Source organism: Ochlerotatus camptorhynchus, unplaced genomic scaffold (genome assembly GCF_037179485.1).
Source record: "Ochlerotatus camptorhynchus isolate MF236.1 unplaced genomic scaffold, CSIRO-AGI_Acam_v1.1 ptg000338l, whole genome shotgun sequence".
In the NCBI taxonomy this organism is placed as follows: Eukaryota; Metazoa; Arthropoda; class Insecta; order Diptera; family Culicidae; genus Ochlerotatus; species Ochlerotatus camptorhynchus.
In genome coordinates, this window is record NW_027040826.1 from 458,250 (window position 1) to 481,640 (window position 23,391).

A 23,391-nucleotide genomic window follows, 5' to 3' on the forward strand; every position below is an offset into this window, starting at 1 on the left:
GAAAACAAAATCAACGCTCGATACTTGCGCGTGTAGGTATAAGGTACTCACTCATTTTTACCAACACCGTTCCCATTCATGTGATTGAACCGGACGAAATTGCTCGGATATGATTTTGATTGCGCCCTCGAGTGGGTGACCGCAATGAGAGTACGTCGGTATTGAAAAGCCGCATCACGTACCTCTTTGTGCAGACAGACAGGCAGGCAGGCAGGCAAGCCCGATGCCGGGTGGTCTAGGCAGGTACCGGTTGCCCGGGCGTACATCTTTGCAGCAAAGGGCGTTGACGTGATGCGGAGAAAATACTGGATTCCTCACGTTCGTCCCTTGACATTCGCAGTCGAAAATGGCCACCCGTTGAGAATATTTTTTTTTTTTGCAAAGGATCATAGATCTAATCATTGCTTTTTAAACACGTTCGAGTACCTGCTAAGTGGCAGTGTTACCAGTTGCACTTTGGAAGGAATTTGGCCGCTGTTTAGAGGAAGAACTTTTTCTCCCGGATCGAGTGCCACTGTGGACAAATCAATCACCTTCACCGAGGCATCATTTTTCACTCATCACACGGCGGTGGCGGCGGCGGCCCATTGCCGGAACGCGCTGACTCAGCGGCGGCCCATCATAAATCTTGGCCGGCGCCTCGCTTTATCATAACTTCTGCCGTTGCCCTCAAAACCTCACGACGGCTTCTGGACCCGTCCTCATCCTCGACGTGCTCCGAGCCAGAGACAAGCACAAATTGGCCGTCGGCCTCAGTGACGTGGCGGGCGGTGGTGGCGTGCAGGCACTGACTGACTGGCCACAAGAAAGAGCAGACACGGATAATCACTTAATCAATCCTCCCCAATCCGTCCGAATGTATTTAAATCGATGTAATTTGAATCAGATATCGGAGGTGAGAAAGATAAACGATCCCTCCGTTTGCGGTGTACGCGATGATGCACACGCTCACGTTATAAGGAAGCCGCCCGGACGGGAAGCGGAATAAAAACAACATCAGTCATTAATAACATTAAGAAATTAAATTAATTTCGTCTAATCTGATCAGCGGTAATCAAACACTAACACACAAGATCAGAAAGCGATTATAAGCGTGGTGGCTGTCAGGAGGAGGTCCTACAGTTTCGCTTTTGATTTAGCAGCGGAAACAGAGCAGAGCATTTAAGCCAAAACGCAGCTAGGGGTGGTCAGTTCGGTTCTATGTTTGGTTGTTTGTCATTGTACGAATTGATGTTCAAGTGCATTTCTTCTCCATGGTATAATCATTGCTATTTAAATTTTACAGAAAATTACCCTAATATGTTGCTAGAGTTCCAAATTTTTCCATAATCGTGGAAATAGTTGTGAAATATACATCGTTTGAAAAATTCATGTAAATTTCTGCGAAATACAGCGCACATACAATTAACGCTATAGGGGAAATGCAGGTAATGTCGGCCTAAGTGTCCCTAATTTGGGCCCATGCATTCAGCAATCGACTAAATTTTCAATAGCAACCAAAAATATCCATTAGTAACGTCCCAATAACGCGTTCATCTAGATAAAATTGATAAGTAGCAGATTTTTATCGATGGGCCCAATCTTAGATCCATAGGCCAACATTAGGGACATTTCCCCTATTTGGCGTAAATTTACACGATATTGCGTGGAAATTTAAGCGCAATAACGCTTAAATAAGCAATATTGTATGCAAGCTTGTAAACGATTTCGTTGTTTATGCCAACTGTAGCTCAAAATTAAACGAGGGGAGATTTTACGCGATTGTTAAAATTCAGATTTTTTTCTGTGTAGACTCTTATGTGCCACTCTTCATATTCCAAGCAAGGTTGCAAATACTCATTTCAGATAAAACAATGTTTTTTTTTTTAAATTATGAAATAATTAGATGTCATGATCATATTTTGAATTGGTAGGATACAAGAGGAGGTTGCAAATAATGTGTTTGACATATTAAACCTGCTTATTTCACTTCATGAGAGTCACAATCAGCGATTTTTCACAAACTCACTAACTCACTCACTCACTCACTCAGCGATCAGAAAATCGCTGATTGTGACTCATAGAAAGCAAAATGTACAGGTTTTATATTGCAAACGCATACTTTGTAGCCTCTTCTTGTAAGTTACAAGTAAAACATACCATCATACCATCTTTTGGTTTTATTATTCCGAAAAACATTATTTTAGCTGAAATGAGTATTTGCAACCTTGATTCCAAGTTCGAACATTTGTCTAAAATTCGAAATAATTCTCATGAATCCGTACTTAGCTAAATTTTGATTTGCTACTGGCATTTTCAAAATTTCAAGATTCTGATATTCTGAGAAGTGAGATTCACTTAGCGAAATATCGCCAATTCCAGGATTTAATCGAATATTAAATGTTTTAGAACATGACAACAATGTATAATGCTTCTGGGTTGTATTTGGAGATCTTGAAGAAGAATTTCTATTTAATATTCTGTAATTTGAAAAAGCTATTAATCACATAGTCCAGCAGTTTTAGGCCGACCTTCTACCAGAAGTTTTAAGAAAATGAGGCAATAAATTGCTGATTTGTTGGAGAGAGCATAAATTAGACCTTATTTACTGGAAGAAAAAATCTCAAAATATTGCTCCACTGCCAAGTTCGAATGGTAGGCAACGTCATTTCAATCTGCACGAATAATGTGATCCATTAATCACTGGAAACAACATTTGAATTCTGGCATATAAATAATATTTGAAACCTGAGTGTTTAACAACTTTCTAATTGGCCAGGAGTTAATCAATTTTCAAAGATTAATAGTTTTAATATTTTCAATATTTTGAGACGGAGGATTTAACCAGATTTAGAATGAAAATTTTGAATTTCCGGACTTAGATTAATTACCAAGTTAACAGAACTTTTTTTTTCCTTTGACCTATCGTTCTTTTATCAAACGTACTTGGCCCTGATATCCCAGCACTGGATGCACATTTTTATGGAGTGCATAAACGGTTGCGGAGTGTGGCTCAGCATCAGACGAGTCTGCTCTTGAACTTTCACGGTATACCACCACCGAGTGCGAAAAATTCAATCTTTGCCAATATCTACGCACGATTGCCTATGCAGGCGCGATGAAAGAAAAAAACTCAAACAAAGACGCACAATTTTACGCCTCTCTGCTACCGAATTGAGTTTCGAATGGATTTTTTTTTTCTTTTTAAAAGAGATATGCATCCTTCCAAGGACGAGAGTAGATCAACTAATTTAATCCTGCCAGCACACCCGGCCTCGGGTCGAGGAATTGAAAGATCGTGCAGAGATACAGAACCAGAGAGAGAGAGAGAGAGAGAGAGAGAGAGAGAGAGAGAGAGAGAAAAGATAATAGAACAATGAGCAGCCTAATTTCTATCCCGGGACATGGCAGGGTTCCTTCAACCCCCAGGATCGGATTATCCTTTTTCTTCCCTTATGTGTTTGCCGGGACTCCTGTTGTTTGTTTTCAGTATGCATGTTAACCGAAGCTCCCTCAAAGAGGCAGGGTAGACAACCATCAACCTATCGATCTCTTTCCAAAGGAGGGGGCAGGGAAGGTCGATAAACATGCGTGTAACGATAATAAGTGACTGAAAAGCCCGCGTGAGTGGCAGTTTGTTTGGATATTGGTTTTTGTCGAAATTTTTCGGGAGTTGCGGATCAATGCCCGAAGCCTCTATCGGCAACGACACTGAAGACGAAGAAGTGAGAATGTGATAAACTAAAGAGACAAAACTAGTCGAGATAGCCGCAACCGCAAACAAGCTCCACTGAAGAAATGGCAGCATTCAGGATAGAGAAGGTGAATGGACAGCAACATAAATAATCCATTAAAAGGCACCGAAAATTTATAGAATATTTGTCACTATTTTTCCTTCTGCCTCTGGTCCTATCTGCCAGTCGGACTCTGGGCACATACCAAAGAAGCGCACGGTGCGAGCGTTAGAGGAAAGAAAAGCATTCCTAAGCCTCAATAATCATCAGCTTCAGCTGATATATGTGAGCAATTGTGGTTATAGATTTTTAATATTCCATCTAATATCTACACGAGCCTTTTGTGCTCATTTCTGGAACCTTTCTCCGACCGCCGCCGACGGCCTAACCAAAACCGTTTCCGAGTCGTTAAATCCAAAACTTAACGCTTCGGCAATTTCCCAATTTTTAGTGTTGGTTTTTTCGAAATTTCTTGGCCGCTTCCATGACACAATTGAATGGGCAGTTTATTTCATAATTTAGAATATTTCGGGTTGCACCTTTCACCGCTCGACGGCATGTGTTTTCCGATGGTGGTACAGTAAATAATGTTCCCCGCTCATTCCAGAGAGGAAATTGCCCGGTAGCACCCACACGAACTGAGTTCCGGACTGGAGCGTGAGAATCTCCACCGAAATCAAAGGATTAGAGTAACATTTCTTGGTTCTGATTGAACGATTTCTCTCCTACGATTTTTTTTTTCTTTACGTCGTTCGATATGGTTTTGAGCCCATGACGAAGTTTTTTTTTATAGAGATTAACTGGCGTGTAAATATTTGGATTGGATTAGTGGGTTGGTTGAATGCATGGGAAAATCTTGTGTACGAAGCATCAGGACAGCGAATCAAATTTCTCAGCGGATAATGATTTTCTTCATGCCTACTGATATCATATGTCATATGTGGGGATGACATATTTTGATTTGATGAAAATATGGCATATTTACTCGATTGAATCAGTGTTAAAGCCTTTTATTATTTGTGGTCTTAGCTTTTCCGATATTTCTTTAGCTTACTTTCCAAAAGACAGATTTAGACCTGTTTCATACGACCAGAAGGTGTATGCAGGTCACAAATGCCTTGCCAAATTGATTGCCTACGCAAGTGATGTGAATTATGAGAATAAACACGAGAAGTGTTGATAATAGCAGAACTTACCATATACATTTTTTTCCTTGATTTGTTTTCCGTTGATCTTGTTTTCCGGGTTCCCTTGAGCACCAATTCTACCGACGCACAGTGGTCTAAAGGTGCCAAAACGTGTGTTTTTTTAGTTTATGCAAAAACGGTCCATTTAAGCCATGTAGTGCCATGTACATCAAATGCAATCTTTTGAGCTTAGCCATTTCATGATTAATCCACCTAGCAGGGAGATTTTTTTTCTTTATTTGAGAGATTTTTAGCCATAGGCTAGTTCATCTCTTAGCAGGGAGATGAAAAATATCCTTTTTTTTGTTTGTCGAGATAGCAAAATGGTCTGATCTGCTTATTACCAAACTAAAGTTTCAGGACTTCCCGTATAATTGTGTTACTGTTGTTTTTTTTTTATGAACATTAAAAACAACATTACAACTTCAAATGATTACTACCTATATCTCAATATACAATATACGTTTCATACAATATCAAGGAAAAAAATATTCGTCGCTACCCATTTCCTCGTCACTTTCAGAATTGTCGCTTACTTCTATTTCACCATCGGTTCATGCATCGGTAGATGGAACTAGAAGAGTTTGAGTATCTTCGGACAAAGGCAGTTTTGCTTGTTTTGGAAGGGGTCTTATTGTTGAAATTAACGGGTCAGATGATTCAAGGACAAATGTTCGTTCAGTTAACCGGTTACTACAACAAACATCGAGAATCACATTCCGGGAAGAACAAGGACCACTGTTCGTTCAATCTATCGGTCACTACTACCGACACTGTGAATCACCTGCCGGGGGGAACAGAGACCAATCGTAGTTCAGTCATGTTTAACCCTACAATAGACACCGGGACTCACCTGCTACGAGAAACAAGAACCACTGTTTATTCAGTCAACCAATCACTACAATAGACACTACGAATCACCTTCTTGTCCAGTCAACCGGTCAGTACAATTTAGAATTTGGAATCAAAACTTTTACCACACGTGGATTTGCAAGTAGGCGTTGCATGCCTACTTCGATTTAACCGAATTCGAATTTTCTTCCTTCAACACCAAGAGTAAGTGACGTATGAAGGAGCCTCTATGTACAAATGCAAGAAAACGATTATCTGTACACGGTTTACTATAGTTTGGTAATACGCAGATCAGCATTATTTTATTGATTACCTGGTTTGCCCGATTTTGCCCAACTTTGAGCTATTGACATTGGAAATAGTGCTAATTTTGGATCAAAACCTTGAATATCTTAAGAAATATTGAAGATAGGGACTTGCTTTCCAAGACAAAAATGGCATATTTTTGAAAAACAAACATTTGTGGTGAACATAATAATGTTAAAAAATTACTTCCTGAAAAGTTATTTGCAAAAAATGATTTTCTGAAGGCACTTATCAAAAAATGACATATCTCTGTAAACATAAGAGATAGAGGGTTGATGTACTCAGCAAAAAAGTTTGTTTTAATTTGTTATATGCGACAGTTAGAAGATACTGAGAGGTTAGCACATATCATCGGCAAGAGACGTGCGTGTGAGAAAATTTGCGTTTGTTTTAATATTGTCTAAGACCATAGAGGTAACTCTAAGACCAGAAGGTCCCGAAGAAACGAGCTCAATTTTTTGGCTCAGCTCTGGTACTATCTTCGGTCCCAAGCTAATCGATTCACCCCTCGAAACATAGGAAAATCCACTAACCCCTCATTTTATCTGTCAAACTTTCATAGCGAATCAAAACAAACATACTGTAGTACTAGAATTTATACTAGAATGGGGTACGTTAGTCGATTTGCTTGGGACCAATAGGCTAGTCAAGTAGTGAGCCAATTTAAAATCGTTAGTTTCGTATTGATTGTTGCTAAAACTTTGCTCAAGACACTATTTTGCTATCTCGACAAACAAAAAAAGTAAATTTTTCATCTCCCTGCCAGGTGGATTAATCATGAAATTTCTAAGCTCAAAAGAAGGGGGTTTTTAATTACACAAACTTCTTTCAAGACACTTTAACACCCATTAATTCATGAACCGGGGGACCAACCGGCTTTACTTCCCTTCCGAAGGAAGGCGTGATCAGAGATGTTATGCCTCAGAACATCCTGGCGGCGCCGACTGGGATTGAACCCAGGCCTGCTGGAGTGAGAGGTAATCACGCTTACCACTACACCACTGGCACCACTGCCATATACAATCGTCTTAGTGCATTTTAGTAAACAAACTAACACTTATTTCTTCTGTGGCACTGCCTTGGCTCTGCATACTGCACACACATCTTTAAAAAATACACCGCCTCTCTGGTTGTATGGACGACTGCACCGATTAATTTAAGCTCATGCACTAATGCAAATTTGACAAGAAAACAGGGCATAGTTCACTAATCATAAGCACTAAATGTTCATTATTAATTATTCATTTTAGTAAACATTACCCTGTTCTCCTGTCAAATTTTCATCAGTGCATGAACTCAAATCCATCGGTGCACTCGTCCATTGTGTAATCGCTATGTTTCTTTCCAACCAGTGTTTATCGAACGTTCTTTCAGCGCTACGGATATTGTTTGTTATGCTTTGTTTGTTCTGTTGTATGCGCTTAGGTACGTTGTAGTGCAGCGAAGTGAGACGTTGGTTAGAGTGAGTTTGAGTGAGCATGTTACACTAATTCTTAGACTTGGGTTGCCTGTCGACTATATTACGTTGTATCTGGGCATTAATCCCAAAGTACTTAATCATCTATACTATAAGTGAACATATTCAGTATTATTTGCACCTGACAATATAGGTTTATATGCATAAACAACAATACCCAAGTAACCACTAAGCGCTATAATTTGCAGTACATCAGTCTCATATTTGCATTACAGATGATTCTTGCTGTATATAAGCGTTTTAAATGTATCTGTTGTAAATCAGAAATTTAAATACGCAACAGTCGCAAATCAGCATTGCCAATGTCTCGATAATCAATGAAATAATCTCAATTCTTATTAAAAAACTGAAATAAACCAGTTTTAAGAATACAGAATCATCCGCATTCAACGGTTGTCAAATTTCTTACATTACCGCCGTCTGCTTGTGGGGTCTAGCAGTAATGCAGCCGTATATTTATCCAAAAGTTGTATTTAAGTAGCATTTTCTGCTGATAACGTGCTGTTTTTAAAAACAGGAAAAGCTAAAAATATTATTTCAAACCGAAAACCATAAGTGACAGTTTAAGTGTGTTTATTAATCAGAATTCAATGTTAGTTAAAAACTCCAAGCAGCTATTTTAAATGCCTGCAAAAAAAACTGTTCCAAAACTAGTTCTTTTCAGTGAACATCCCCGAACCGTTCAGTAAAAATAACTGTTTTGCCCATCTCTACCACACATTGAAATCCAAATTGTACTCACCTTACTCGATACACCTACATTGAATCACAGGACAAGACAGAGATTGGATACTCTACCGACAGATTGTTTTGATACGATCATATTGGAAATAATACACACCAAAAATGAGTAATAAAACCAGTAAATTCGATAACATGTATTTTGGTTTGCTCTTTGGTCTGCCGCCGGTCAAACCGAAAATCAAAAAGTAGTTAACTATGGTCACCATAGTAGTTAAAGTTCAGTTGCTTGCTGGTTACTTCGCATTGGATTTCCTCCCGGTTTTCATAGTTCCGTCGGTTGTGATGTGATAATATCACCATCACCCTAGATGGATGGCTCACAGGTTGCCACCAGGTTTCAAGTCCGTAGTTGTGTTAGTTTTTTGACGAAAAAGAGCTATGAGCATTTCGTATGGCAAGTTTTATAAGAAATGCACATTGTGTGTTTTTTTTTTTTGCAAAATTCGCAACACAAAATAATTGCACGCATTGACAAAGCATTTGTGACCTGCACCTTCCGGTCGTATGAAACAGCATGTCCACTCCTGTGTAAATCCGTCCGTGTTTTTTAGCATTCTTTGTAGCAAAATAGTGAATTTTTCATTAATTTTAACGGCAAATAACTCACCAACTCTAGCGAACTGTGAGAACCTTCACACCCTTTATCTTACGTCCTGATCATCACCTGTTTTGCCTGGACAAGACCTTATAAATATAACACCAACATACAAAGAATTGTCGAAAATTACCTATACTAAAAACGAGAAAATAGTAATTGAAATTCAAAACTACTCTAGCACTGTAGTAACTCTCTAATCAAAACATGGCTTAAATGTAATCAAATGTTTTATAATTAATTAGAAGGTTTGTGCTTATGTGTTCTGTTATTCAGCATTGCGAAGAGAATCTGCTCATTTTACATGGCATGTCAAATAATGTAAATATAACATATTCAAAATTATCATGGGAAAGAGACGAACCAGCTACAGGCTGAAAGTCTCTATAATAAAGCAAAAAAAATATCATGGAGTAACTTAAAAAAGCATAGTTGAAGATGCTTATTTCAAATAAAAGACTAAAGTGGTAATTTTTATACGATCGATGAGGAGATGAAAATATATAATTGGTCCCCCTTAGGAGAGGGATGGTGAGGGGTGTCTCCCCCCCCCCCGCCTCCACTGGCAAAAAGAGATGACCTCTCGCTCAAGTACCGACGATGTGTTTGAAACAGTTCTACCGATTTTTACCGTACTCCAGTTGTTAATTGAAGGAAGGCATCCAATCTTAGGTTTGGAAATTGCAGCTATTGTTACCCCTACCACGGTATGTGCTCCTATCATCGTTGACTTGACGATCTCGAGTGGACACGGGTGGGGAAGGTGCTGCTACTGTACCTTTCGACCAATGACAGTAATTGACATATAGTGAAAGTTAAAAAAGCACATTAATATAGTCTAAAATAATCTTTGGATTTTCTGTGGAATTCCCTAGCAATTCACATAAGAATTAACTTGGAGGCCTTCTACAAATTCCTTCCAACTATTCTAATAATTTTTTTTTGTATTAAAAATGGTGCTTAGAAATGTTTTGGAAAATTTTCTTCAAGTTTTTTGGAATTATCCTCAGAAAACCCTTAAATTTATATCCATATTTCCCCAAAAATGTACATAGTATCCTCCTCACGATCTCAATACAAGTCTTCTGACAGAATCACCAAGGAATTCAATTCAGAACTTCCTTTCTTCTCCACAGAAATACCTTTAAATTCGACTTTCTTAGGGCTTTAACTCAACATTATCTTGGGATTATGGAACGAGTTTCATTTGATTTTGTCCCAGGAATTTTGAAATCTTCCTCAGCATTTCCTTTGAATCAACACTTTAATTCATTTTAAATACACCCAACATTTCCATTTTTATTCTATGCTCAATTCAATACATATGCTTAAATTGTTAGATTCCTACAAATTCTTTCTAATTCCACAATTACTGACAATTTTTCAGGGTGAAATATGGAATCTTGATTTTTATTTTTCTTAAAATTCCTCATTTTGAATATTTTTTTCAGTCCCAGTTCCTGTAAAAAAATTCTAGTCCTAGCATATTGAAGATTTTTAATACAGTCAACTCTTCTTAACTCGATATCCTGTAACTCGATATTATCCCTTACTCGATGAAATTCAAAGTCTTTTAAGTTTTGCAAGTAACTCGATTCCTTCTTTACTCGATGTGTTTCAATTCATTTGTCCATGTATTTTCAGCTCCCTCACAGTTCGAAAAAGTAGTGTAAATTTCTTTTCAGTATGATGCACATAAATGGAGCGTCACATATCATATAAGTTTACATTATATAGGGGAAATGCAGATAATGTCGGCCTAAGTGTCCCTAATGTGGGCCCATACATTAATTCAGCAATCGACTAAATTTTCAATAGCAACCAAAAATATCCATAAGTAACGTCCCAATAACGCGTTCATCTAGATAAAATTGATAAATAGCAGATTTTTAGCGATGGGCCCAATCTTAGATCCATAGGCCAACGTTAGAGACATTTCCCCTATCATGTAAAGTTCTCAGACATTTCATGCAATGTAGTAAATATTGTATACAAAAGCCCATTGTTGTAAACAACATTGTTTACAAGTTGCTCGTTTGCGCGAAATGAAATACAAGTTTACGTGAATGAATGTTTGCATCAATATTAAAATTCAGAATTTTTATCTGTGTATGTCTCTTTAATATAATATTTTTTCCGATAATCTGTTAATAAAGCCGTAGTAGTAAAATTGTTTATTGAGATTTAAAGTTTAACCTCAATTCTCGATGAACATTTCAAATGGTCCTATCTGCTTTGATCGATTCTCTTCATCGACCTTCTCTTTCGTTAATAACTAAGCTGCAAAACCTTTCCCTGTTGTATTTGACGTTTTGTACGCTAGATAAGAACCTCCTTTATCAAACTATGTGGTAGAATTAGCGCGAAATCTGTTTGCATGGCAGTGGCTATGAAAAGAGAAAGTCGATGAAGAGAATCGATCAAAGCAGATAGGACCATTTGAAATGTTCATCGAGAATTGTGATCGAATAAGAATATTTATGGAAATAATCATTTGTCCATTTTTAAGTCAATGAATATGTAAAAAATATTCAACTTGACCAACGAATAAAACATTAAATATGAATTTAAATTTCATATCAAAAACATATCCAAATAGACAGTTAAACTTTTGGGTTCTATTGAAAAATTTAAAAATAGTGATTTTTTTCTTATGTTCTGTAACTCGATACTTTCCAATGTCGATGGTCCCTTGGATATCGAGTAAAGGAGAGTTCATTGTAATCCACAAATCTCGAAAATATGTCGTAGTGTAAGACTCAAAAATTATCGTAGTGGGTTATTCTGGTATAAGGGGCACCGCTACAGCGCTGTTTCATTTGAATGGTAAGAGCATCAACTTGTTCACATGTGGTGTGTTGTGATATGAGGTGTGCCTTAGACAAATTTTGCTTACTGATGAGATTTATAGTCATATCGCTTGCTTATCGTGAGTTTTGCGACACTTCTCATCGTCGTCGTCCTCGCCGTCGGCACAGGGTTTGGCAACTCTTTCATGGATGGTGTGATATGAAGGGCTTGGTGGTCTAAGAGCAACCGCTTTTGCTAACTGAGCAAAACATCATGAGGTTAAAGTAAAGTCCTCAACATTCTAGATTCATGGTAATAACAACAACGCGATCACAAGTAGTGTGTTTTAATATAAGGAGCAATCGTTTTTGCTTACTGAGCAGAAGACCGTGGGCTCAATTTCGAGCACCTTCGTGACATCAGTTCAGCTTATCGTTTGCCAAAACTAATCCTGCTGCAAACCCAACCCTTTTATCTAAAATTTAATTTATTCCTCGTGGAAGCACAGAGTATTTCTCGGCTTCCATCAATGAGAGTGTCGCGTCAACACATTCCATTCTTGACCTGGTTTCGGACGCGGCCGAGAGATCACTAGTTTTTACTCATTGAGGATGAATGCTAGTCCCAAGCAACGTCTATTGGTTCTCTTTGTAATTATAGATGATCTGGCAATAACGGTGTAGCATACGAGGGCGGTAAATTATGCTCATGCTCATTAGAGTGATGCAAAATTTGAAATTTTCACTCCACAATACTTAAACGATTCCAAATCTGATCCTGACTAACCTCTCAAAACTTGAACCCATTTGGTGAGAAACTGAGATGGCACAAACCATTTGAAGTTTGTATGGGAATTACTATGGTAAAACCAAGATTTTTGTTCATGTCTATCTAATAATTCACCATATCAGTCTGCTTCAAAAGCTTTCAACTGTACTTGTAGGAAATTTTCCCAGCTACAACTTTGCCTCAGACCACTTTTTGATTAAATGAAAGGATCGAAAGTCAATGGTTCAATGCACTGATGTCTTATGATCATGCTCAATCAACTGCTCAGCAGGCAACATTGGTGTTTCTTGGGCGTTGAATAGGACACACAAATCATGGCTACTATGGCACACTGCAAAATACAGTGTTGCCTACAGAGCAGCTGCTTGATCATGTCATAAGTTTACCAATCTCTTAAATAATTAATAACTTTTCCCTGTCTCGTTTTACATAGAAACGATCTTCAGCAAAGTTGTAACTGAGAAAATTTTCTATCAGAATTGCTATTGAACTATTTCGCAGCTCAATATGGAAAAAGACTAGAAGGAAAAGAACAAAAAAATGAGATTTTCCATAGTAATTTAAATGTAAACTTCAAATGGCTTGTGCGAAGTCTGTTTCTAACCAAATGAGTTGTAACTTTAGGAGTCTAATCAGGACCCGATTTGAAACCATTTAAGCACTGTGGAGCGAAAAAGTCAAATTTTGCATCAGTCTAATGCTCATGCTCGTAGTCTAAGATTCAAAACAAACGTCGAAACCTCCCATTCTGGGAAATTCTCTTTAATCCCAAGTTTCGTTTCTTTTTGAATATTAACGACCGGGACATTTTTTAGGTTTGCACCGCGAAAACCGGGAAAAAACGGGAATTTGGAAATTAAAATTCACTGGACTGCCTGTTATTATCAAATAATTTGTTACTTTTAATCGCAGACAAACAGACATAATACTCGTATACTTATCATCGAATAAGCAATTAATTGTAAATTCAAAGTTCGTGGTTGATAGAATCGCCACCTGTGTCCTTTTTTTTATAATTCTAAACTTGTTTTTAGCAATTATCCTCACGATACGATTTCTTTTTTTTTCTAAGAAAATCTTGGAAGTTCTCCTCTGAATCTATTCACTTTAAAATTATCGTCCGAACACCCTTCAAATACTTTTAATTTAATTCTTTTTTTGAATTCTGTTAATAATTTTTGTGAAAATTATCTTGGAAGTATCCTTAAAATTCACTTGCTAGGAGATCACGATCCCCACATAATTTTTGCTCAGAATCACAAAGGAACTCTTCTTGAAGATTTCCTCACAACTCCATACTACAGAGTGTTCTAACATTTTCTTAATCCGAGATCTTCATTAATTTTACATGGTTGTTATTTGTATCAATCTCAATATTTATATAACAATTTCTTAATGTGAACCGCTGTGGAAACATTTTTTCTAATTAATCTTTCTTTCACCTCGGAAAAACATACAATAATGAAACTGCAGCAGTGTAGCAAACAATGAGTTTTTTATTTCATGCTGCTCTAGAAAACTTTAAGAAATAGGGCTTATCAGACATCATGACGGCCATTTATGAACTCACCTTAATTGAATATCTCACTCTGAACAATTTGGTCTAATGAGCTATTCAGCCAAATAGCATTCGGCTATGTGACTTTACAAATATTGCATGACTCAGTTGCTCAGTAAATTCTGGGACTTTGCAAGCATAAGAGGTTTCGGGCTTATACATTTGAAGCAAATACATTTTTCTAAGTGTAGGGTAGAGAACTACTTCGGCCTAAGCGCCCATTTTGGGCCTATCAAGCAGAAAACATCAAATAAATCCACGATTTCGGCGTTAACATGTAAATTATGCGTTTGGTACGATACTTTAGTTCAAATGCTACCGAACGAAGTCAATAAGATCGCGCGATATGAATGTTTGCGCCCAATATTCTCAAATACAATTCTCAAAGCGCTTAATCTTTATATTCATCCGATAGGTCGATGTAAATTCATTGTCGTTTCAATGCGTTAGGCCGAGTTTGGCATCAAGAAGCAGTGTTAGACTTTTAACAATATCTCAACAATTTGTTTCTTTTTATCAAATTTTACGGTACGTACGGAAAGGTAAATAAATTTGGAATCCATCAGTAATAATAACATTCCGTTTGGTGCTAAACTACGCTAGAATAAGAAAGACGAAGTGCGGGTTGCGCCTAATAGGTCGAAAATGGGGTAGTTAACCGTATCTCGATCTTATAATTTATCTTTTGTAGAGTAAGGCGGGCCATGCTAAAACATTTTTTTTTTCAAAATCAACGAATTCATGCAACTCCAATAATGGTTTTCTTTTTTTAACCAGCATTAGGGTCTCAATGTAACCAATGTTGACAATAAAAAAGTAGATGATCCATCTTGCCCCACCTTACCTTACAAAAAGTAAATTATATGATCGAGGTACACTTAGAAACCCCTTTATACTATTTAAATTAAGAAGTTTATATGAGAATTACTATGGGAAAAGTGAACTTTTTGTTCTCATCGTTCTAGCCTTTTGCTGTAATAATCTGCGGAAAATTTTGCGGTATGTATTAATGTGAAATTTGCTTAGCTGCAACTGTGCTGAAGACCGTATTTGGGTTGAACGTCAGGATAGTTTTAAATTAATTAGGACGATGATATTCTTTTGACATGCTCTAAAAGCTGCTCAGCAGGCAACAATGGTGTGCTTGGTGCGAAGAATAGGTCAAAATTCAGGCTACTAAGGGAAATGGCTCTAATGTTGGTCTATGGATCTAAGATTGGGTCCATCGCTTAAAATCTGTTATATGTTATCTTTTAAATTTTATCTAGATGAACGCGTCATCGGGATGGTACTAATGGATATTTTTGGTCGCTATTGATAATTTAGTCTATTGCTGGATTTCTGTATGGGCCCAAATAAGGGGCATTTAGGCCAACAATACATCCATTTTCCCTATGTCATAAGTGCAAAAGACCCTGAAAACAGTCGATTAATCATATCAGAAAGTTATCGGCTTGGAAATCAATTAATAACTAATCACCTTGAAGTCTAATAAAAAAGTGGTCTTTAGCAAAGTTGTTACCAGGGATGGATCATTCTTTTGGGACTTTTTCGTTACTTTTTATTAAAGAATGCTTACGTTAAATCCAATTGAATTAAAAATTAAAACAAAGATAGTTTGGTGCTGTTAATCTCCCTATCAAAATATCCGCACCGTAGGTTCTCTGATCACGCCTTCCTTCGGATGGGAAGTAAAGCCGTTGGTCCCCGGTTCATAAGTTGATGGGGCGATAGGTAGGGTCCAGGTGTGGGAGCTGCCTCTCTGGCGTCGGTAGCATTGGTGCTCAGCACGGAAAACAAGATCGACGGAAAACAAATCAAAGGAAAAAAAATCCGCACCGTAGAGCCAGACTCTGTGTTTTCACTGAAGGTACACTTGAGAGCACTGTCGAGTGTAGCTTCAGTGAAAACACAGTGTGGCTCTACGGTGCGGGTATTATCAATTTTGATAGGGAGAGTAATAGCACTAAACTATGGGTAAGCTGAAAATTCAATTGAATTTAACGTAAGCATTCCATATTAAAAAGTGATGAAAAAGTCTCAAAAGAGCCATCCATCACTGGTTGTTACAGATAAAATTTAACATAAGGCTTGTACTCGAAAAAAATGCACTATTTTTATCCGTGTGTAACTTTTTTATTCGTGGGTAAGAATTCATGAAAATCTGGGTATAACTAGTTTGGAGTGAATTGTTTACATGTGCAAAATTTCATAACAATCGGTTCAGTGGTTATTGAGATGTCATCGAAACAAGAAGAAAATCGCCGGAGAATTTTGCGTGCCGTCATGGAAAATCCGACTGCGACCATGAGATGGATCGGAAGATAACTGGGAATCACCCATACAACTGTGTCTCGGGTGGTAACATCGTTTAAGGAGCCCCAGACGAAAAAGCGCGGGCTGGAAGTGGAAGAACATCGAAGACAGCTGACCCTGTGAAGGCCCGGAAGGTGTTGGATTATTTCAAGCGTAGTCCGAACCTTTCGATTCGCGACGCGGCTCTGAAGGCAAAGTGTTTCGCCTGGTTCGTTCAGCAAACCATGAAACGAGCTGGGCTTCGTGTATTCAAGCTCCGGAAGGCACCGAACCGGCGTGATCAACAAAACACGGCGGCCAAATCCCGCGCAAGGAAGCTGTATCGAGAGTGGTTAACGAAACCGATGTGTGTGAGATTCGTCCGGGGGAAAGATTTTGGGCCATAATGAAGGCCAAAGTTCGAAAATCGTCCAAGGTGTTTAAGAACGAGCTGGAGTTGAAGAAAGAATGGATGAAAGTGACCAATAAGGTCGGCTCCACCATTGCACAAAATGTAATGAGGGGTCTTAAGGGAAAGGTGTGGGCTTTCAGCGATGGAAAGGAAATTGAATAAAGTAATTATGCCGAAACATAATCCATATGTATTAGTTCATTCCCTGAAAGTTTCAAGAAAATCCGACTTAAAATTTTTGGCGAACACTTTTGTCTGGTGTATTTTTTTCGAGTACAGGCCGTATGAGGGGATAGCAAGCTGTTATGACAAAGTACTAGGACGTTTCCCATATACATTTCAAAAAGCCAGTGCAGTATAAGTTCGTATCCAAATAAACTCAAATTTTTGAATCAAGACCTGATATAGAATCAATTGAGCCTGCATCCTTAACTGTTAAACTAAAATAATGGACTCAAAACATCGGAAAGGTCAATGATTTATTTTTGAATGTAGCATGTAAGCCATTTAGTTGTATTCCAGCATTATAATATTTATTTAATAAAGATAATTTTCCCATATAATAACATCGAAAATACGCAAAAACAAAATTTTTTAAATACACTTTTGGTTTTTGCTAAATTTTATAAACCGGGCAATTTTTGAGATTTCATAAACTAGGAAAACTGGGAATTTCAACATGAATGCTCACTGACCACCCTGCTACAGTCAACTCCCACAACGCAATGATGAAGGGTCTAGCGACTGATAGAAATACCGAGCTATTAAAACAAAATCTTCGGGCATGTAAGTCTTCTGCGCCTTTACCCCTCCGTTTTTGCTATGACTGCAGCTCGCTGTGAAAAAAAAATGATTCATTATCGAAAACCACGCTTGTCTGTGAACGAAAAATCTAACCTTCCCCTCTCTGTTGTTTCTCTGTTCTCATTGCAGCCCCGGAAATCCTACAGCACAAGCGCCTCCGTCTGCCATCATCGGCTCTCCAGATCAGCAGCAGCAAAAAATTAACACCGTGGCGCTACATTCGACTGAAGCCCTGATGGCGGGCTTTCTCAAGTCGACCGATCTCGGTCCGCACGGTCCGCACGGATACGGCAGTTCGCACCATCCGCATCATGCCCATCCGCACGGACCGTTGCCGCCCGGAATGCCTATGTCATCGCTTGCTCCGTTTGGTTTGCCCCACGGGCTCGATGCTGTAGGATTCCCGCAAGGTATGTGGGGTAAATATTCGCTTTTTTCTATCTATTACTCACCCGCTAGCTGTAAGATCATTTGTATAATCAACGAAGAGATGGCCTTTGCAGCGCAGAGAGTGGCCCCAAGGTAGTTACTCGTGAACAGCCTTCAGCTAAGTGCTCCCATCCAAGATTCTCGATTCGATTCGGTAGTCACAAAAATGTGAAGAGGATTAAGCTACTCTTCTGCGCGACCCCGGGAGACCTACTCTGCGCGGCAAATGGTTCAAAACTAGTAGCGCTACACGTTTCGTTAATTATACAACAAGCGCTCATGATTGATATGTAATATTAGTTTTAGATCTTGTTAGTTTTCTTTCCCATTAGAAACCCATTTTTGTCATTTTTTTTTTGTTCGTTCGTGCGGTCTTATCTTTGAAACTGAAACGAATCACGAGAAACGGGACCAGCGATGGTCACTCTGAGCGTTGGACGGAGAGCATCAAATCACGCTCGAGTGACTTTCATGACAATAATTCATCTGTCATTTTTCTTAAAAGCATTCCCCGCATGACGAGGGGTCCAACTGCTCTTGCTTTCAGATTATTGATACCGTCGATGATATACCTTTGGGCATTTCGTCGGGGACCGATGGGAAATTTGTCCAGAAGCCTACTGAAGGGGGAGAAACGACAACGAAGATCGGTTTTTGATATGTCGATGACGTGGTTTTGCCGCCGCCGCCATGGTGGTGTTATGAAATATTCACACGATCTGCGAGAGATGGGTGCGTTAATTTTTCATTAATTCCATTAGAGCGAAGAGCGGCGGCCATACTCAGTCGTATCAACTTTCATTCGCGAGGACAACGGACTACCGTGCTTTTAATTGATCTGTTATCCCTCCTCCCCCGTGATATACCTCCGCTACCCTACAGCAGAAGACGTTGGTTCACGAGTTTTGATTTGCGAGCTCAGGTTTTGGAAATGGCATAGCAAAAGATGATAAATTTCATTTTGATTTGATTTTGATGATTTTACTTTGGTATCGCGCGGTTAGGTTTCCCAGAGTGGGAGCTACGAAAATTGTGACAACCACGGTAGTGATGTTTGGTCTTAATTACTTTAGCTGAGATGATTCGTCGAGGTAAATGGAGTCGAACACTAATGGAATATGAATGTTACATGAAAATTGAATTAAGAGAAATTCAGCATTGGCTTCGATGTTGACTCATAAAAAAACTTGACTTTTGGACGTTATTTGATATCATTCACTGGAAGGAATATTCGTTTGAACAGAAGAGTTTCATGCGAACGGAGTAAGTAGGTTATAAACAATAGAATAGTTATTTGGAGATTTTCTTCGCAATCGTCGCATATTGCAGATTTATTCAGCAGTGTACCAGAATATTCCTATGTGTCGGAATAATGTTATCCCTTTGTAAATATGTGTGCCAAATATTTGTCGGGATGAAAAGTATGACCAAAAGTTTTTTAAATGACATTTATAAAATGAATTATTTACGGAGTTTCATAATTCAAACGCTACATTACTGTTATCAAAAAATTGCCATAGTCGGTAATCCTTCACCGAAGTTTTAGCGACTAACAGGGCTGGTAGCAGGTCACTTTTAGTAACTTTGTCAGTATTTGAAGTCAGTCACTAAAAAGTCACTTTTCACACAAAAAAGTAACTAAAGTCACTATTTTCGGTCATGGTCACTAAAGTCACGTTTTCACAACTAAAATAGAGTGAAATGGAAAAATATCAACAACATTTTTAAATTGAGTACTTGGCACTAAGGAAGTTATAATTCTGGGATGATTTCTGAGGATTCTTCCAAGACAACTCTAAAAAGATCGAAATAAATTCCAATGGAATCGACTTTTGAGGGTTCAATCTCAAAGGAATTCTTCGAAGAGTTTCAAGGGTATTCTTAGATGCATTTTTGTTTTGAGAATTCTGAGAAAATACCATGGGAATTCTGAGGAGAATACGAATTGAATTTCCAATATAATTCAGGGGAGAAGTCCAAGATTATTTTAGGCAGAAATTTATGATATTTCTGAGGTTAATTACAAAGAAATTCTAAGGAGAATTCAAGTAAATTTAAATTGGGAAGAACCTTCATGGCAATCCAGGAAGAATAATTAAAAAATCGAATATAATCTGCTTTAACTAATTATGAATAATTAATGTATGCATGAAGTTATCGATTTACATAGTTGACGATGCTTAACGTCAAATATAAGACTTAAAGTGGACATTTTATACGATAGATGAGGAGATGAAAGTATAGAGTTGATAGTTCCGGTGTAGTACGGTAGTGTGAAATTCTATATAGAAAGTAGACGTAGAAAGCGAGCAAAAGACATTTTTAAGGAAGGAACGAATCAGGTAGAGCAATTAGGAAGATGTTAACGTCAGATGGCGATTTGAGTGTGACACAATTTATAGAACGGGAAACGAACCAGCTAAGGGCTGAAATTCTTCTTAATAGAGATATAAAAAAATGATAGAACTGTTTCCGCACATCGGAGGCACATGAGCAAATTGGCGATTATCCCTTTTGCCAGTGTGGCGGGGGAAACACCCCTCTCTACCACTCATCAACGAATGAGTTTGGTAAAAAGGAGAGACCCGATTCGTACATTCCTCCTTCCATATTGATCAATCAGTAACGTTTTTAAAAAAATCTTTGGGAAAATCCGGAAATTGCACTTCAAATGCTCTTAATAAAAGATTCCGTTGAGAGTTTCGATATAATTAGAGGAATGCATGAAATTTGATTTTAAGTTCCATGACGAAAACAGTTTGTTTGAATATTGAACCTTATTTGAGTTTTTGAGTCATCATATAAAAGTCACTGTTGGTTACTAATTTATTATTTAAAAGTCACTATTTGGTCACTATGTCCGTAATTTTAGTCACTAAAGTCACTACTATTATATCGTATCAGCACTACCAGCCCTGAACTAAGCACTCGGTAATCAATTCGGTAAACGAAATATTAATAGAATGACTTGTAAACTGCTAGAGGTGGCATAATGTCAAATGTTACCGGAGGATCGGTAACTTTTTACCGAAAACCTTTATGGAGTTAGGTAGCATAATGCTTCCCAGTTGTGAAATTGGTACTCAGTACGGAAAACAATATCGACGGGAAACAAATCAAGGAAAAAAACATTTTGTTATTGACACAAAATCGTAATGAAGATGGTTTGTACTATCTTTATCATAAAAAAACATTTATATATCTGGATAATGCTGGACAGAGTAGATTTTTCAATCGAGTACACTGGAGTAGCTTTTTACGCGGGTGATACGTCCCGCGTAAAAAAAAAACCGCGTAAATTCCGGAATCCGCGTAAATTCCGAAATTCGCGTAAAAAAACCGCGTAAAAAAAGACCGTGTAAAAAAAAACCGCTTAAAAAGCGACTCTAGTGTATAATGATAAACCGCGTAAATTCTGATATCCGCGTAAAAAAAAACCAAAATCCGCGTAAATTCCGGAATCCGCGTAAAAAAAAAACCGCGTAAAAAAAAACCGCGTAAATTCCGAAATCCGCGTAAAAAAAACCGCGTAAAAAAACCGTGTAAAAAAAACCGCGTAAAAAGCGACTCCAGTGTAGTTCAAAATATCACTCACCACTAGAACTCCGGAAAAAAATCATAGTTTGAGACACCCAAATTTGACAGATCTGCTTGGATTCGGCTTAAAATTCGAAGAATTCCTCAGTTTTAAAGTATAGGGATTGTCGTTGTTGGCAATTTTTGATTAAATTAAAACAATATCATGTTTCTGGATTTTGTGAGTTACAATGCTGCCAACATATCGCTGCGGAATTTCATGTTTTTTCATGTTTGTCCATGATTTGGTAGAGAAAGGATAGCGATTTTTCTGATAGCGATCTGATTTAATTTAATAAAATCAGCGAATTTCAGTAACATCATATACATATTTCGAAAGCTTTATCTTTTTGTTTTCCAAAACCGTTTGAAAATCTAAAGTTGGTTGAGGAATGATTGAGTTATTCTTGATAGTAGGCGATCACTTACACAAAATTGGGTTTTTAACAATAATTTTAAATGTAGGGGGTTTCAAATGTGATTTCATGTTGTACTCGACTAGACTAACAACCTAAGCTTCTTAATAGACTAGACTAACAACCTACAATAGTTCACTTGAAAAGTTCACTCTATTTTATTTATTTGTAATACTGTAGTAAATTTTCGTTTATGTTTGAGGAGTTAGATGTTAACATAGCTTTTTATCCATGAATCCTGTAAATTAAATGAAGGTTGGTTGAGAAATATTGCAGATGCATTGGAATCATCAACGGTAACATTTAATTTCATTCTAATGTTATGGCAAGCTTTGTGTTAACATTTCTACAGGGGTGATAAAATATGAAAATATGAAACGAAGAAACGTTCTTTTGAACCAATGAGTTCATACAGACTTTTCCAACCAAACATACAACAGCTTCATAACCTGAACAGGCACTGCGTAGGAAAATAAATACCCATATAGTTTAAATACCCATGTATATATATCAAAATAAACAACATGGAGTTCGTGCATACCTTCATCGTAGCAGGAAAAAAATATCAACAAATAACGAAGGCAAGACATATTTCCAGAGCCTGGCGAAAGTAAGAGGGGGGGGTGGGTGTGGGAGACTATGGGAGCGAAAAGCGAATGGCAACTGAATTACCGCGCTCAAAGAAGAGACCATAAATTGCCAACCACGTAAAAAGCAAGCAACCACTCACTTCGTCCTTGCCGCTTTTCCTCCATTTTCCACTCCACTGCCATCGCTGCTGCTGCTGTTGCTGCTGGAGATAGGAATCATCATAAAAAATAAATGACGTTTTTCTGGTGCCTCTCGAGAGGATCCCTCTCTGTGCATCGGGTCCATTCGACGTCGTTGGTTGGCGCAGCCGACTGTCGTTGCCGTTTACCGTCGGTTGCCGTTGATGGTATGGGGCGCTTGCACGAGCATTCGTTGGAACGAGAACTGGAAGGGAGTTGTTTCTACCTTCTATGTACGAGTTGAATATACACACGATGAGAGGGGTCCTTATAGCTATGCTCTGAAGTAGGTCTATTCCGACGTTAGTTACTGTAGCGTGCAGCATTCATTTGTTATTATGATTGTTGTTCCTGTTTTGGCGTGGGGTAACTTTTGTGTATCAGGGAAGAACACGGCTTCTTGTGCTGCAAATGGGCTCGCCCCCTTCTTTGTTGCTGCTTACTTCAGTGGAAGGCATTTCTTCCTATACAACGCAGTGCAGCGCTCAGTGGGAGGAGGATATTTCGGGTGCCACCCCGTTAAGCGGTTTATCTTTCTGTTTGCAGGCTTCCTCTTCGTGATAATGTGGATGCTGTAGTTGTTGCTGTCGGTTCGAGTGATTTTTCTCTCCATTCTTGTTGCCAACGTTTGTTGCTGTTAAGAGTAGCAATAGTATACTGACTGGGATGGGAGGTCAT

General features: G+C 38.2%; 1 protein-coding gene across 4 annotated transcripts in view; it reads left to right on the forward strand.

The window, feature by feature from the left end:
- oc (ocelliless) overlaps positions 1-23,391 on the forward strand; it is a 124,035-nt gene that overhangs the window by 52,192 nt on the left and 48,452 nt on the right. For 3 of the 4 annotated variants that reach the window (XM_065231055.1, XM_065231054.1, XM_065231057.1), the window contains one exon: positions 17,652-17,941. In XM_065231055.1, coding sequence (XP_065087127.1) covers positions 17,652-17,941 — 290 coding nt within the window. The remainder of the gene's footprint in view (positions 1-17,651; positions 17,942-23,391) is intronic. The other variant, XM_065231056.1, reaches the window with a different exon arrangement.